The following is a 16,858-nucleotide window of genomic DNA, read 5'->3' on the forward strand; positions in this document are numbered from 1 at the left end:
GGGGTGGGATGATCATGAGAACGAACAGCCCAAAACTACATGGGAGGAGCTTGTTAATGACCTGTTAACACCTGGAAATTTTCAGTTATACCTCCTCTCTACTTCAGTCATCAGGATCACAGGTACAGATAAAGGAGATGAGGCTGAAGTTGTACACAGTTAAATCTAAACAGTTTTTCTGCTATGTATGGAAAAAATAGCTTTATGTATTTTTCATAAACAACCTCCTAGTGTACATTTGTACCCACTTCATCCCTATCAAATAACCACATCCACATATGATAGACATATTCATTTTATTCCAAAAAAATGTTTTACTTTCAAAACTGTCAATTTGTCAACTTACAATCATAGAACGATATTGATGTACTCAACACTTCCAACATTAAATAATAAAAAAATAACAGCAATGTTTTATGTACATTTGTTTCTGAAAGCTATGTACAGAAAAACAGGAGAAAAAAAAACCAAAACAAAAACTGACTTTGTATTTCCAGAATGTGCCGCATGTGCAGGTGCACACTGAGCAGCTGAAAGTATTGAAGCTGCAGAAAGCTGTTGCATCAAATGTAGAAGAGGCTGAGTGAACACAGCGAAGAGGAAAACCTGCAGAAACCAAACACTGCGACTGCGACTGAGATTAACTCGCAGAGGGAGAGATTAACTGGCAGCGTGTTAAAGAGCGCACACAGACTACAGCTAGAAAGCTTCATTTTCTAAAACGGCTCCCGTGAACGTCAGGAGTCTGATGCATACACCTAAATCGTATATTTACTGGACACAAGCTATTTTGGTTTTTTTTTTGATTGGAAACAAAAGAGAAAAATCAAGATCAAATATCAAAACTTTGTTATCATCGGATCGGCCGAACTGAGCGGCCAAAGGTCATGCTTTCAAGACAGTATTTTTGTAGCCCAATGAGCAGAGATTATTCTCCATTTTGGGGCGAAAACATGCTAATACCTTTTTATTTTTTATTATTTGGAAACAGCTAAATAGAGTCCATGCATCTCACATAAAAAAGGAACTAACAGAAACAAAACAAAAAAACCAAAACAAAACAAAAAAAGGGGACAGGTCACTGAATTCGACGCCAAGTTTACCACCCGAATAATTTCCTATGCCTTTGTTCTCAAACCCAATCATCTGATTGTTTACATTTTTCACCTTACACTGGATTGGCTCGATTATTTTATATATATATGCATATATATGAAATCATGCTGGCTCAAAACTCCCAATAACCACACCTAACATCGATAAAATCTTAATGCAGTCGTGTGCAATCGATATAGGCAATACACAGCACGACATTGATGCGGGTAGAACAGGCGCGGTGACACGACCCAAAGCGAAAAGGATGCAGCTGCATTGCTCGCGAAGCTCTATTTTCAGTCAAAGTGGCTTTAAATCGTTCCCTCTACACGTATTCACAAAGATTAGAGCTCCTCAGCTCGTCCCTTAATACTACCGACCCCATATAACACGACAGAAACACCACATCTGTTTGATTAAGTCTACGGGTCTTTTTTATGTCTGTGGTGCAGATCCACCAAAAAAGTATCAGGACATGCATGTAACTCTTGGTAAATGTGTAATTATGAACAGCTGCTGACTTGAGGGCTGTAATCTTCTGGCATGGAGGGCTCAACCTCTCTTTTAAGAGACCGAAAACATCAAGGACACCCTGCCCTGCAGATATCGCCCATCCTTTACCGAAATTCAGGAGAGCAAAAGCAACAGTGACAATTAAACAAAGCGACTAGTGATGCGACTCCCTGCCACACCAGCAATTTTTTTGTTTTGTTTTTTTAATCTGGGTGTGGAGCATCATCATAATCATCTTCTTCTCCCACCACTGCTGCTGTTTTTTAAGGGCTTCACTTCCTGCAGGTCCGGTGAGGCGTGTGTTTCTTGGGAACCTCAATGCGGCACCGGCTGCGGTCATCCAGCCAAGGCAGCTCAAAGTTCCTGGAGAGAAAACAACGGACAGTCGACCCTCAGTTCAAGAGTAAAGACGAGTGAAAATAACTGGAATGCTCCTGCTGCTTTTTCTCATTTTATATCATATATATGCTACACACACAGAGTTACAATGACAGATGCTGATATTAAAAACAGCTTCAGGTTCTTATAAAAGCATCGGCGTATACCAAACTTCAAACCTTTTGTTTACGAAGGCCAGACAATATAGTGGTAAAACTACAGTATTTATTAGAGACTAAATGTTGAAAAGATGAGATATGTGAGTGAATTGCACATAAAACAGATGATTAGTGGCCTTATCAACATACCAACACTGAATAATAATATTAAACCTTCTGGTGTCTGTTCATTTTTCACTGGAGTGGGGTGAGTGGTGTCCTTTAGCAGCTTTATTAAAATATAATTTATTTCTTTAAAGTTTGTTTGTTTTGTTTATAATAATTATTTAACCCCTGGCTCAAAGGGAGCTTGTTTCAAACTGATGGGCTGTACCAAAGCCCAGTGTAAGATAAATAAGGATATGTAACTGTTAATCATCAAAGCTACTGTGATAGAGTCCAAGAACAAAAAAAATATGGACTGCATTAGGTTCCATCTAAATCATTTTATCCCGACTTTAAATGAATACAGGCCTGCAATAAATTACAGAAGAAATACAGTGGGGGAAGAGGTGGACTGTGAAAATGGCCTTCACTTCATTTGATGTTTTGTCTTAAATGAAACTCAGACTACACAAAGATTTTAGCTATGATGTTTGTTTAGTTAGAGACAAATTTCTGTTACCATGTGAGCTAAACAGGCAGGTTGAACAGCAGGTGAGTGGGGCTGCTGTGCTCACACAACCATATTAAGGATATATGGCCCTACTGACAAAGAAACAAAGTAGTGCCTGATCTTTAACCTCACAGAGAGCACTTGTACATATGCTGAGCTTATTATTGGAAGCTTTGGCCATATTTAAAGAGAATCCACCAATATTATTAACAGTTTGTATATTAATAAAGGAAAAGCCCAAAACAAAAGACCTCTAACTTACTGTTGTGAGAGTTTAGGCAGAGGCCGACCAAATGCAACCACAGGCAAGAAGGGAGTGATCACTATACTTTCAACTGGAAGAGAATTAAGAATTAAAATTAAGAATGAAAATCTCCTGGTTTGATTTAAGAATTACACTGCTCTAATACTGAAGATGTACCATCTTCGGTGTCGGGATAGAAGGACGACAACTCCGGCTCGGTCTCCTGGACAACTTTCTTCCTGTTCATCCGCTGCTGCAGACGCTGGAACATGCGCTGCTCTCTGATTCGCTGGATATCCCATCTAGAAACACGCAGGATTCATTTACATGACAGGAAAAGTAAAGAGTGAGGTACAGGTGGTAGTGGGGCTGCTCAATTATGGCAAAAAATAAATAAATAAATAAATTAAAAAAAAAAAAAAAAAAAATCACTATTTTGGTATGCAGATTGTCATTATTTAATTTGATTTATATAAGCATTAAAAGCTCAACATCGCTGATAATATCACACCTTCAGCTTTCATTCATTAAAATGGGGTGGGGGATACTTTGGCATTCTTCAACAATGAGAGCAGAACAGACCTTGATGTTTATTGATACTCTGGTCTTTAACATTTAAACCCAGGGCTCAGTTTAAACCAAGTCTCCGAAAATGCTCATCAAAACTATTTAATAATCAAAATTTAGATAAAATTTATCCAATACAGGTTGTTGCAGTTTACTCCAGCACCCATACCTCTCAACACTCAAGAAATGTATTTGTTAAAATCTTAAACCAAGTTTAAGTCAGGGACCGGTACCTTTTCCTCCTCTTCTCATCCAACTCGAGCTTTGAGTGACGTTTCAAAAACACGCCGTCGTCTAGCGGCTTGAGGGGAAACAGAAGTGAATTGTGAGTTAAAAACTCATTTGGATCTGATGTGAGTTCATTTTAGGAGGTACAAGTTTCTTTTCAGATGCGTCTCTCACCTCAGGGGGGTTAAAGGAGGAGTCTTCATTCAGCGGCTCTATTATATTTTCCCTCCAAGATGGGACTAGGAGGTGAACAGAAGCAGGGAGAAGAGTTTATTCATAGATATTTTGTTCAGGACACTTTGAAGGATAAAGTGATTGAAGGTGGGATATAGGTTAGGCTTACAAACAATCAGCATATCATGTACTACATGAGGAGTCCACTCACTGGCCACCTCTTCCTCCTTTTTCGGGGAAGTCTCACGCAGGGGGGACAGAGGAGGTTGGTTCCAGCAACACAGATACATCTCTGTCGTTGACATGAAGGGGAGATCCTCCATCTGGCAGCTCAGTTCAGCCTCCTCTTTGCAAGGGAGCAAACCGTCCCTTTCTGCTCTCGCGGGAACAGTCTTCTCTGGGGTTTCCTTGCTGCGTAGCTCTCTCTGATTAGGAGAGCCAGGCTCAATTTCGGGCTTCTGTGGGCTCAACTTGGCACTTTTACCTCGAGATTTTTGCACTTTTGTATCACCAAAGCAAGATTTCCTAAAAATGAAAGACATAAAATGGAAATTGGCCTTTGGAAATGCAAGTGGTCTACATACAGTGCAGGCAACAAGTCTGCGGCATCTTATCTAACAGTATCAATTCCCCATTACTTCTGGACATTTAGGAAATAAATAATGGCAGTTTCCCTTTGGAGGACGGTTAAAATCTTTTTGGTCTTTCGTATGCAGAAAAATGTCACCTCATTTTCCTTTAATAACGTAGACAAAGTCTGAATAGACCAAATTATACAGAACATTTTTTCACTTTATTATGTGGAACAGGAACAAACACTTGTGCTGCCTCTGCTGGCGTTTATTGTACCTTTTATGACCTTTGCCACCCCGACTGAAGATGAGTGGCGTGGCTGGGTCAGGCTGTGGACTCTCGAGCTCCAGATCCCACATGTCCTCTTTGTCAGGGGTCCACGGCTCCAAGGGCTGGAAAAGGCGCTTATCACGGGGTGGGTCCTTCCTTGTGAGCTGAAGGCGGCGCTCCATTCGCTCAATACGTGCAAGCAGCTGCAAAAGAAGGAAGACGTGAGTGTGGAAAAAAGCAACGTTTCTGGCATAAAGAAGGAAAAAGTGACAGAAAACACATTAAGACGGGCCAAGACTTTAACGTACTGTCTCTTTGTCTGCTTTGAGCTCATCTATCTCCTTGTCCTTGGACTGGAGCTGTTGTTGCTGTTGTTCAATGAGGTCCAGCTGGAGGAGGAGAATCTGTCGGAGGCAGTTGGCTTGAGTGTGAGGGTTGGCAGGGGTCTTCCTGATGTTCCTCCACTTACCCTCAGACGAGAGTTCGATGGATGCGGTGCCAAGCACTCCAGGTACAACCCCTTTCGCACTTTCATCAGCACCGGCATCCTTTGAGTTATTGTTCACAGCCATCTGAGGGTTTTCCATATTGTCAACAGAGAGGGGTTTACCTTTCACCGGGGTTCCCTCACCCCCCATTGGTCTGACAGGGGACAATATCCCCACAGGTTTAGTGTCTCCTTGAACTACCTCTGCAACAGTGGCAGCGAGGGCAACCTTGCTTGTCATGTAATTCTGGTCTAAGTCCTTTGATTTGATTGGGATCTCGCCCCTCTGCACGTCATGAACATCTATAACAAAGTCGCAGGACTCCCTCTTGAAGCTCACGGGACTAACGGTGACGACCCCGGCATCAGCGTGCTGCCTGAATCGCGTGTTTGGATACAGCGTGGACCTCAGAGTCATGGCGAACACAACGACGACTTTTCATCCTGAGATTCAACCAGCAGCAACTTCACATGTGAACTCGAAGCTGCTGTCCTGCAAAAACAAATGACAAATTCATCTGTCTGGCTCCTCCTGTGTGTTTATTTCATAGAGTACACAGTCTTCAAGCTTGGGATAAAAACATACACGGGCTTGGAACGGTTGGACAAATCAAAGAGGACTGCACGGTTAAACTGTGTATGATTTGGGGGCACATTTTACAAAAAAAATAAAACAAAAAATGCTCGCCGGGTTTGAAAACTGAAGCTAAGCTATACTAGCACAGCAGTGCAAACACAGACACGCTGGTTTGGTAACAAAGTCGTGCGTTTGATGGGAATTTGACCCATAAATAATGCACCTGGGTCGACATTTCAGTGTGCAGGCTTCAAACAAGGACTCGGGAGTGGCTGTGTAGGACACTGGCATCAGCCATCTCCTCCATTTTGGTTCTCGCGGAATCACGAAAAAACAATAACAGCTAGCTAGGTGGCTAACGCTAGCCGGTTAGTTAAACGGACAAACCGCGCGCCCGCAGAGGGCCGGGTGTAACGTACGCATTGTGATATTCATAATTCACACGTACCTGCTTTTTACCAACACGCTTTTATGCGTTTTCAGCTTACATCGACTATTACTCAAGTCCACCTGCAACTGTCTTCACGTTCCCTCCTCAAGACTTGTTTTAAAGCGCTGACTACTGCGCATGCGTAATTTGTTTGATGGCCATTTCTTATGTTTTGGAGGTTTCCATCGGAAGGGCACCAGTAGGGGGCGCGAGAAAGCACAACGACGCTTTATACGTGCATTAAACCAACATTAGATAATGAAATGGCGACATTTCGAGACCATTGTTAAACATTTTTATGTAAGTCGTTATAGACGCCCAGCCCATATTATTTGGAAGTGCATTTAGTCAAAGAGTAACTACTCCCTTTAGAACTGCCTGAAACGTCCCCCTGGATATTTAAAAAATGCAACCGAGCGAAGCAACCGGAAACAACGACTGAAGGGGCGTGTTCTAGTGTTACGTTGGTGTCACGTAAGAGGTCAACGTGTTACGTCCGTGTCCATGTTACGTCCGTGGTTGGACGTCTATTTTTCAAATTCAAGCTGATAGAAACACTATGTTCTCTAAGGACTGTCTTTTGTTAAACAAACAAACAAAAAAGATGATAATTCATTTTAAATGTAAATTACAAAATGAATATAGATTACAGTTGAACACCATTTTTAAAATTGTTTCTGACAGACAATGGTTATTACTTCAAGTTTCAAATATGTATAATAAATAAGAAATTCCTGCCAGCAGATAGGCTGCTTTTTGCAAACAGACATCATACAGAGCAAAGAGTAGAAACAATGTCTAAAACAGAGCTTTTAGAGCACTCTGAAGCCTGAGTTTTTGACCCACATGATCACATGATTACCTACACAATTCAGCTTTTACACCACTCTGCATTAGTTATTATTAATCTCTGGCTCTGTTCCACAGCGTTTCTTTGTCCTGTCTTCCTCCTCTCACCCCTAACCGGTCGCACTAGTTGGCTGCCACTTTCGTGAGCCTTGTTTTGCTGGAGGTTTCTTCCTGTTAAAGGGGAGTTTTTCCTTCCCACTGTTGCCAAAGCGCTTGCTCACAGGAAATCGTCTGATTTTTGTGTTTTTTTCTGTTTTCTCTATATTATTGTAGCATCTGTACTTTGCAATATAAAGTGCCTCGAGGCAACTGTTCTTGTGATTTGGCGTTATAGAAACAAAATTTAAATGAAACTGAATTAATATACTAACTTAATATGTGAAAGCATCCACCCTATATATGATAGTAATTGGCCTTTTTTAAGCTATAATTTCAGTGTCACTGTGTGAGGGTCGCAGTAGCTGAGGCTAAGCTGTTTTGTGAGAGGAGCAATAGGTGTCATTACTCTGGAGAAAGTGTCATAGAGCACAGGTTTCTCATTTTACGATAAGCATCAGTCAAACATCTTCACCGTATTTTCAACAAGCTTTAATTTTCACATTGTCACTTTTTCATTAGTTTAATGGCCCATGCATTTTCTGTTGCTTGCCAAGTTTTTAGGAAAGTAAAATGAATTCCCATTTAAAGTTTATTACATCCCTCTTTATCAGTAGTCACCTGTGTGTGTATGTGTTTCATTAATGACTTAATGTGTTGGAACTAAACTGTTTTTGTAGCTTTGGCTCATATTATCTCAGTGGAAACTATATAAAAGCCCATTTTCTGAAAGCAACACATTGTAGTAAGCAGTCTACAAATTTCTCCGGAAATTTTTCCCCTCTGCCTGCTTTAAAGACGTTTTATTCAAAGGTGAGAAAATATACTTGAATGGATTTCATGTAACTGCTCACACACTTGGTTTGAGCTGCAGAATTTGCTCACCTTTCCTCCAGGTTGCTTAAAGTTGTTGAACTAAGTGTGGACCTTTCTCCAACAATCTCTGTTTTTGCTTTCAGGTCATCATGAAGGCTTTGTTGTTCAAACTTCTGATCATCTGCCTGCTGGGAGCCCTGCATGCAAAACCAGAAGAGATGGCGTAAGTCTCACTGTATGCTTTACATGCTTGTTTCCCCTGAACATACTGAGTGATAATCGGATTTAACAGCAACATTTATAAGACAAAGCTGCTCAAAATTCCAATGATTATAAAACTTTTTTACTTGCATTTACTTTATATATTTAATTTTAGAGAATTTTATAACATTGAATGCTTATAAATTAAACTTTGGGGTAAACTGTAGACTGTGTATAGTCTACAGTTTTGCTGTATCTGAACCTCACTGTCCTATAGGACAGTGAGGTTCAGATACAGCAAAACTCATATTTAGCTTGACTTAAAATGTAAAAGTTGGGATTAATAAAAGCAAAAAAGATATGATTGTAAAATTGTAAAAATATTCATATATGTTTGTGTTTGCGGAGGAAAATAAACGTAAAGGCTTATAGTGGGGGATTATTTATCACAATATAGTGCATGGCAGGTCACAGCTGTGAAGACAAATCTTAAATGTTAGAAAATATTCTGATAAAAAACATCTTAAATTGGAATTTATACTTTTAATTGACTTGTGGGTTAAAAATTTTAATGAATACAGTCTGAATGTGACAGTGTGGGGTAGAAATGGGTTACTGTGGGGGGTACTTCAATCACAAAAGATTGGAAACCTTGACTCAGTGCAGCAGGAAGTCCCTTTATCTGCATAATGAGCTTGAATTTAATATAATTATTTAAATGGCTTCCAAACTTTTCTCCGTGTGCTTATCTGACTATTTTTCCCCCAGTATGTCAACACAATTTATAATAGCATGACTCCTTAAATACATAACAATAAGTACTTTATACCACATTTTATTATATCTTTGATAATTCAATTAAATTCAGTTCAGTTTTATTTATATAGTGCGAAATCACACGAACAGTTTCCTCAAGGTGCTTTGTATTGTAAGGTAAAAATCTCACAATAATACAAGAAAAACGGAGAAAATCTAACAATCATATGACAAGGAAGCTATCAGGGTCCATATTCTGCTGCTATAATACAGTACACTGTAATAATGTGGCTGATGTGGACAATTTTTATGATTAGTTGAGCCGCTTATTAAGCAAATGTACAAAAAGGAAAATCCTCTGCTTCTTGGATGTGAGGATTTGACTCTTGGTCAGATAGAATTACACGTCTGGAAATCTTTTCATCATTTTCTTTAACTTTAGCAATCAAAAGGTTGAACAAATAACCAAAAAAATATAACAATAACAAAAGTCACCTCGAGGGGCCAAATATTGTGAGACAAAGATCCTGCAATATTAGAGAAAAAGCAGAGCTGTGAGCAGAGCTTGGTGACAGTGGGGAGGAAGAATGTGTATCCCAAACTGGGGAAATTCACTTGTTTGAGCAGCAGAAGGATCAGGAAATGAATTGCAGATATATTAGAAAAATAAATATGTTTCTACTAAGCACAAATGGTTGTATATACATACAGAGTAAAATACACTAGAAGACATATCACTGAGATTTTTTATAAGTACATAAAGTGCAGTGGGAATGATGATATATACACATGTCGGTAGTTGGTGGGGTGGTAGAAAAAGTAGAGCACAGTGAGGATAAAACAGAAACTACAGCAGACAAAGATAGACGTTAATGATACACAGTCATGACATATAAATGGAAGGGGAGTGAAATGCCGGGAGTGGAGAGGAAACGTTCAGTGGATCACAGGAAGTCATTCAGCAGCCTGAGGCTACAGAAGCACAGTCATGTGATACAACTCTAGGTATAAGTTAAATGTAAGCATCAAAAGGACATTTCTAGTCTTAAAAGCAGAGATGGTTAATAGTTTAGATGATTTTAGAAACTCAGGGAACCACAAGTGAGCCAGCAGTCTGAGAGGGAACAGCTCTGTTTGGATTATAAGTAGACGTGGGCAGATCGATCAAAATATCGATCATACCAGTGCTAGTACTGGTATTGGACTGATACTAGCACGAGAGGATCAAGGCTTTGTTTCACTGCGCATTATGACAAATGTTTGAACCTTTTTGTGTTCACTGTCGCGTCTATTTTATTTATAGCCTACAGCACAGTTAAACAACAGAAGCTGACCCAAAGGGATTTAGAGACAGGCAGATTTACAGGTCTCTAAAAAAACCAGCTTCAAAGTACATGACAAGCTGAAAGGTGTTACTGGCATCAGCAATACTGACTCTGTATTTACTCGGTATCGTTTCGATACCAAAATTTCCAGTATCACAAAGCACTAATAATAAGATACTATTAAGTCTTTAAGATATGACAGGATCTGACTACTACACATATTGAGTATGAGGAGAGGGAATAAGAGGGTCAAGGAAATAATATGATTTTTATATTTGTGTCTTTGTTGCCTCTCAGTGAAGACGAGCAGAACCTGAGGAAGAGGTACGCTGAGTCTACCATCGCCAGTGAATTCAGCAAAATCATGGATTCAATGGTGCAGAAAAACTTTATCAAGTTCCTGCTCAGCCAAAGGCAGAAGAAAACCAAGTGAGTCAGTGAATGAAGCACCAGATTAAAAGCAGAACAAAACAACAGATTTATTTGATTAATAGGTATTTTCTGTTCTCTCAGGCCCGCTGATGCTGGGAAGGCTTTAGAGGAACATCAGTACAACGACTTGCTGAAGCTCAGCCTGCAGGAGAAGCAGGGGAGAAACATTTAGGTGTGCTTAAACTTATTCACGTGCAGAGGCACTACCTGTATTCTTTTCAAATGATGATGTGGCACAGACAATTTGAATATCTGGTTAGAAAAAAGCATAATTCTATAATAAACATAACAAGGCTCAATGTCCCAGAGCCTCGTGTCTTCATGAGGGCACAGGGCTCTGGGACATTTGAAGCAGCTTTTTCTCTCTATTTTGTGACAGAACAATGAATTAATTAAAAATAAAATCCAAAATCAATTTACTTTGCTGTGTTTAATATAAATAATCTGTCACACTGTTCTCAGGTTGTGAGGATCCAGAAGGATGCAGTGGCACTGTGGAGACATCATCTCAACTCTTCTTCATCTTTAACTCTGTGATGGACAATCTGTAGGTCTACTAGTGTAAAACTGTGAATATTTGTCCCGTCCCATTTGTGTAACGCAGTCTTCACATAAATGAATAAAGTTATTATCTAAAAATCACTGAATCACTGAATTGTACTTCTCAGAGTCTTTGAACCTGAAATGCTGGAGATACTATAACTATAACACCCTGATAACTGTTGCTCCGTTTCAAAATAATTGTAGTCCTAAATCAATCAACACACTACTAATATCACGCTGTAACTCTTTACACTGCAAAACCTGTCACCTAACACCTGCTGATTGTTTTTTTCCACTCTATTCAATAAATTTTATTTTTTCTGCTTTATTAAATGTCATATATTTTATTTTCTATGTTCATTAAAACATCATTAAAAATAAATATCTGTGTGTGAACTTAAAATAAAGCTGGTAATCTGTACGGTGTATTCTTTCTACATATCATTATATTGTATTGCTTTTAGAGTTTTACTTACTTAGGCTCCTTATTTTATTTTATTTTAATCATTTTGTTATTTAATTAAGCTTCTTTTTAATTTTGTGTTTTATGTTGTTCAGATAGATATCTATATAGCTGCTCCTTTAATTTTTCTAATGCTATTTTTAAGGTTTTGTCTGCTGTAACAGCCAGAAATTCTTAATTTATAAGAATTTCTAATAAATAAAGTTAATTCTTCAAAAATATAATATAAAGGGATCTCATGATGCAAAGAAGCAATTATTATTTGCTGAAGAGGATAATTGTGATAATAACTTTAAACGGATTAACGGCAACAAGCTGCTATATCCTCCCCAACACCAGGGGGCAGTGTTCAGTACACTGTTCAGCTGTTTACTTCCTTGTAAACAAAATGGAAGCAGTTGCAATCATTTAGCGTGAAACATCCCAGAAAACTTCACTTTTCAGCCCTTAAAATCGTCAGGAGTTACAGATCGGTGATGTAAGAGCTACATTTGTTCTTTGAGGTGAAATCAGGAAGAATTTATGAGCGACAATGCGTTAAATTAGGATTAGTTTAGCTTAGGTCAAGATTTTTACCTTAAAATTGTGCAGAGGAGTCATTGTGCCATAACCTCGTAGTTTCGAGTTTTAACCTTCCTCTTACAGTTTGGGACAGACATCACCAAAATGCGGAGAGGTGTCGGCGCCGGGGCGATCGCCAAAAAGAAGCTGGCTGAGGTAACGCTGTAACTCAAAGCGGCGATTCAAGAGGAGTTAGAGCCTCACATTAGCCGTATGTGTATTATCTTTATTCCAGCTGGCAGGAGGTATTTAACAGCCAACGTGAGCCGCAGATATTTTTTATTGCCGTGGTTTAATTTTAGCACAATACACCTGCAAAAGCCATTTACTGCTGCTTCATCATTCAGTAATGATGATACCAGGAATTAGTTTGTAATATGCAGGTAAATGTGGGCAAAGATATCATAAATATCTGTAGATCATGCCAACCTTTATTTAAATGCACTTGGTAAGCAGTTAACCCTTATTTACACACATTAAAACCGCCTGCCAATGATGAGTGTAGAAACTGGAGCAACATTTTTCTCATCTCACTTGTACTTTGTTTTGTTTGTTTAGGCCAAATACAAAGAAAGAGGAACTGTTCTGGCTGAGGATCAAATAGTGCAGGTGAGTTTCTGTGAGTTTTGTCCGCGAAGTGAAACCATTATCCGTAAATTAAACCATAAATTGTGTGATTATTTGTTTTCACTCTTGTGTTAAATTTAGTATATTTATTTATCTTACTGGCTTACTGACACACTCCTTGAATGCAAATTGGTGGCCTCAAATAGCAATAAATGCACTTAATTTATTCGAGATTGTCGCCTTTTGCTTACTGATTAATCAAAACATATATAATAATAATAATAAATAGTTTCTATTCTTTCCATTGAAAAGCTTTGCTTTTTTGGCAATATGTCTTTTTAATTGAATATTTTTGTTTTGGAGTTTTTGTTTCATTGAAATCAGATGGTATTGTAGTTGGTTCAGATTCTGTGACCTTGTGGTGAGCTATTTTCGAATGTTTCACAGACTAAAAGATATTTTGAATATGAAATTTGCTATCAGTACTAATAAACTATGAAAATAAGTCCCAATTGAAGCCCCAGTTTTACAACTGAACATTTTTTTCCCTTTTTTGTTAGATGTCCAAGCAGCTGGAAACTTTCAAGACCCACCTTGAAGAATTTGCCAGCAAACATAAACAAGAGATCCGCAAGAACCCACAGTTCAGGGTCCAGTTTCAGGAAATGTGTGCCACCATCGGCGTTGACCCGCTTGCATGTGAGAATGATTTGAGATATAATCAGCATATGTTTTGGCATATTAGTGGCATTAAAAAATAAATAAATAAGGGACTGGATGGGGATCCATTCAGAGAATATGGTCAGAACTTTAGAGATCAAAGTTGTAAATTTGAATGAAAAAAAAGTGAAGTTCACGATACAAAACTTGGAAAATTATGTTCTTTTTCTACATAGACCCAAATTAATTCACTTTACAAGTTTAATTTGGAAAAAATTCATGTTGTATGAGAGCAAAGTTATTAGTAAACATGTATCCTTCATGTTTTTTTAATTTGAGGTGTTTCACTTTGTAGATAATCTCCACACACTTCTCTCACAGCCTGTTTCTGCCACTGAGACAAACATTTTTTTGACATCCATAAGTCAAAAGTTTGGGTTATTATCTCAAAATTTTAATGTAATAAGGTTATTTTTTCACATGTTTGAGTTAGTAAGTCGAAATTTTCATATAGCAACCTGCAGTGAAAAAACTTGGAGCAGTGGCTGCCTGGTTGTAAACGTAAATATGTTAGTGACGAATCAACTTTGACAAGTAAACTGATCGCAAAGAAGGAAATGATCACAGCTGGAGTTAAAGTTTTCAGGCTGTTTCAGGTCTGTTTTCTTCTGCTTATCCAAGTGACGTAACCTTTTCTGTGCTGTTTTAATTTTTTGTTTTCCACAGCCGGTAAAGGGTTTTGGTCTGAGATGCTCGGAGTTGGTGACTTCTACTATGAACTCGGTGTGCAGATCATTGAAGTGTGCCTTGCCCTGAAACATAGAAATGGAGGTTTGTATGCAGAGTGGCTGTGAATAGTCCCCCCCAAAAAACTGTTTTCCTCAGCCTCAGTAGAAAACATCATGAGGTCAAGGAAATATCTGAAAGAGAACTTTTAAGGGCTGAGAGAATAAGACTGCACTTACATAAGACTCCTTAATTATGTTGGGCCTGCTTTCATAAAGGCTAGCTCAGTGTATCCTCTGCTAAATGCGGTAAATAAGAAACACAGAAGCACCTTTTCCTAGTATTTAGAGGATTCTTATTACAGCTGCAGATACTTCTGGGTCACTCAGTTAGGACCCTTCCTATTCAACAGTAACCTGCATCTTTATTTACCTGCAGCAGTCTGCTGGCATTAATATCTTAGACATCAGAGGTAACAGTGAATTGCAGAAAATCAAATCATGAACTGAATCCGGTAATTATAACCCAGCTCTGAAATCACTAAATAAAGTCCCAATGTGTGCATTTTCTTTCAGGGCTGATTACTCTGGATGAGCTCCATCAGAGAGTACTGAAAGGACGCGGTAAATACGCTCAGGACGTGAGCCAGTAAGTGTAACCAACCAAACGTGTTGTGTAGTATAGAAACATGTGCTACTGATTGACATAAAATGCCTTAAAGGTGTTTATTTTTGGATTATTTAATGGCTGTACATCAACCTTAAATTACGTGGCTGAATATGTGCTTCCCAGGGACGACTTGGTGAGAGCCATAAAGAAACTGAAGGTGATGGGGAATGGGTTTGGGATGATTCCCGTTGGTGGTTCTTACTTGGTCCAGTCAGTCCCAGCTGAGCTCAACATGGACCACACTGTGGTTCTTCAGCTGGCCGAGGTAAGACGAAGCCAGAGTTCAGCATAAAGCGATCAGCAGCCTTGAAAAATAATCAAGTGCTTGTTTTTACACCATCCTAAGGACTTCTTGTACTTTATCCTCGATCCTGAGGTCTTTATTACATTTTGGTTGTGTAACTTTCATGTCATTACATAATTTTTTGGACAAACTCTACTTTGTTGCATATCAAACAAATCTCACGGCTAAAACAAACAAAAAAAAAAAGTCCCATTTTTATCTCCATGAAGGCAGTCTGCCAATGTGATGCAGTAAAATAAACCTCCAGCCTGAATTTTATTTTATTGCCACCATGTATTTAAGGATCACAGCAGGGAGAGGTAAAAGGACAATGTTGAGGATTTTCTGTCTGAGAAAAGGGCTTTTATTCTGAAAGGTGAGATCCTGGCTGTTTCTGGTGCCCTAATGTCAGTCGTCTTTTTGTTTGCAGAAAAAGGGATACGTCACAGTGAGTGAGATCAAGGACAGTCTAAAATGGGAGAAGGAGCGAGCGTGTCACGTGCTGGTGAGTACACATCAGCTCACTTTACCTGTGTGAAAGCAGCCAGGATGGAGATTATATATCAAGGTCGAGGTCTGTGAGGAGCAGGGCACATCCTGGCATTTGGCTGTTTCTTCATCTTCCTTTAGTCCTGCGGTACTTCAAACTAATCCGCTGTATTTTTTATTTGCACCAACATCTCTTTGGACCTCAGGTTCTAGAAGTTTCTTTTATTTGGGGCCTAAAATAACTGTTTCACTCTCCTGTCCTTTTTCCAGGATCACCTGCTGAAGGAAGGCCTGGCTTGGCTGGACTCTCAGGCAGCTGGAGAGGCACAGTACTGGCTGCCAGCGCTCTTCTCTGAGCTGACTTCCCGTGACGTCACACCGGAGGAGGCCAATCAGATGACACCTTAAGCTGTGGGAGGCCCTGGACCAGCAGCTTGAGGCTTGTTGGTAAACAAAATCTGCCCTGTGGGAAGAAGGTGGCTCGTGTGACGGAGTTGGCTGGGTCTCTGGAGCTGGCGTGCAGCATGGACTCCCTGAGATCAGTTTTTGGACATGTGGAGGGGAAACTTTCCAAAGAGTGCACTAATATTACCGCAGAGTCAGTGAAAGGGAGCTCCAGCACACGGCAGAAGAATTCAGCTTATAATATCAAGGTTTTTGGGTGATTAGAAGAAAGTTCTTCCAAATGTATAAACGAGATCATTCTGTTTTGTTGCACATTTTTTATTATTCTGCAATAAAATGCACTTACATTTATTACTTGATATGACTTTTGACTCAAACTTGTTACCAATCAGTTTACATGTTCAAATCATCAGAAACCTGGTTAAATAAATGACCTGGTTATAACTGATCATAATTTCCTCTTACAGATAAGTGCAAAGACAAATGAATAACTCTGGATAATATATTTAATATTTCATAAAGTTTCAATATTAAATCTTTTGAACCTAAAATGCTATATTCATCAACTGCAAGGATCATTTAATAAAATTACACACATTTTCTGATGGCTATATTCAAAAGTAAAAACTTTAAAACTGACTTTCAGTGTGAGAAACTAAAGACTACTAAGATTTTGAGACAAAGATGGGATCTTAAACTGCTAGTGG

General features: G+C 39.0%; 3 protein-coding genes across 5 annotated transcripts; 2 read left to right on the plus strand and 1 right to left on the minus strand.

Moving 5' to 3' along the window:
- Positions 1-279: 279 nt before the first annotated feature.
- msl1b (MSL complex subunit 1b) lies at positions 280-6,732 on the minus strand. Of its 2 annotated transcripts, none has more exons than XM_063482573.1 (9): positions 6,329-6,732; positions 5,125-5,796; positions 4,823-5,019; positions 4,185-4,498; positions 3,974-4,038; positions 3,805-3,872; positions 3,182-3,306; positions 3,023-3,095; positions 280-1,971 (listed from the first exon to the last, which is right to left on the minus strand). In XM_063482573.1, exons 2-9 carry the CDS (start codon positions 5,719-5,721, stop codon positions 1,881-1,883), a joined length of 1,530 nt encoding a protein of 509 aa, XP_063338643.1. In that variant the 5' UTR covers positions 5,722-5,796; positions 6,329-6,732; the 3' UTR covers positions 280-1,880. The 2 variants fall into 2 exon arrangements, with proteins under 2 accessions (XP_063338643.1, XP_063338642.1); XM_063482572.1 differs by having other exon boundaries at positions 4,143-4,498.
- A 1,254-nt stretch (positions 6,733-7,986) lies between these two features.
- Positions 7,987-11,331, plus strand: gip (gastric inhibitory polypeptide). The gene is made up of 5 exons (XM_063482574.1): positions 7,987-8,068; positions 8,215-8,294; positions 10,651-10,782; positions 10,867-10,957; positions 11,248-11,331. The coding sequence occupies exons 2-4, from the start codon at positions 8,221-8,223 to the stop codon at positions 10,955-10,957; spliced, it is 297 nt and encodes a 98-aa protein (XP_063338644.1). The 5' UTR covers positions 7,987-8,068; positions 8,215-8,220; the 3' UTR covers positions 11,248-11,331.
- Positions 11,332-12,165: 834 nt separating this feature from the next.
- snf8 (SNF8 subunit of ESCRT-II) lies at positions 12,166-16,510 on the plus strand. 2 transcript variants are annotated; one of them, XM_063482578.1, is made up of 9 exons: positions 12,166-12,269; positions 12,437-12,508; positions 12,911-12,961; positions 13,480-13,618; positions 14,306-14,410; positions 14,881-14,953; positions 15,098-15,239; positions 15,688-15,762; positions 16,017-16,510. In XM_063482578.1, exons 2-9 carry the CDS (start codon positions 12,458-12,460, stop codon positions 16,152-16,154), a joined length of 774 nt encoding a protein of 257 aa, XP_063338648.1. In that variant the 5' UTR covers positions 12,166-12,269; positions 12,437-12,457; the 3' UTR covers positions 16,155-16,510. The 2 variants fall into 2 exon arrangements, with proteins under 2 accessions (XP_063338648.1, XP_063338647.1); XM_063482577.1 differs by having other exon boundaries at positions 12,174-12,508.
- The last annotated feature ends 348 nt before the right edge of the window (positions 16,511-16,858 follow it).

This window comes from Pelmatolapia mariae, linkage group LG8 (assembly GCF_036321145.2).
Source record: "Pelmatolapia mariae isolate MD_Pm_ZW linkage group LG8, Pm_UMD_F_2, whole genome shotgun sequence".
Lineage (NCBI taxonomy): Eukaryota > Metazoa > Chordata > Actinopteri > Cichliformes > Cichlidae > Pelmatolapia > Pelmatolapia mariae.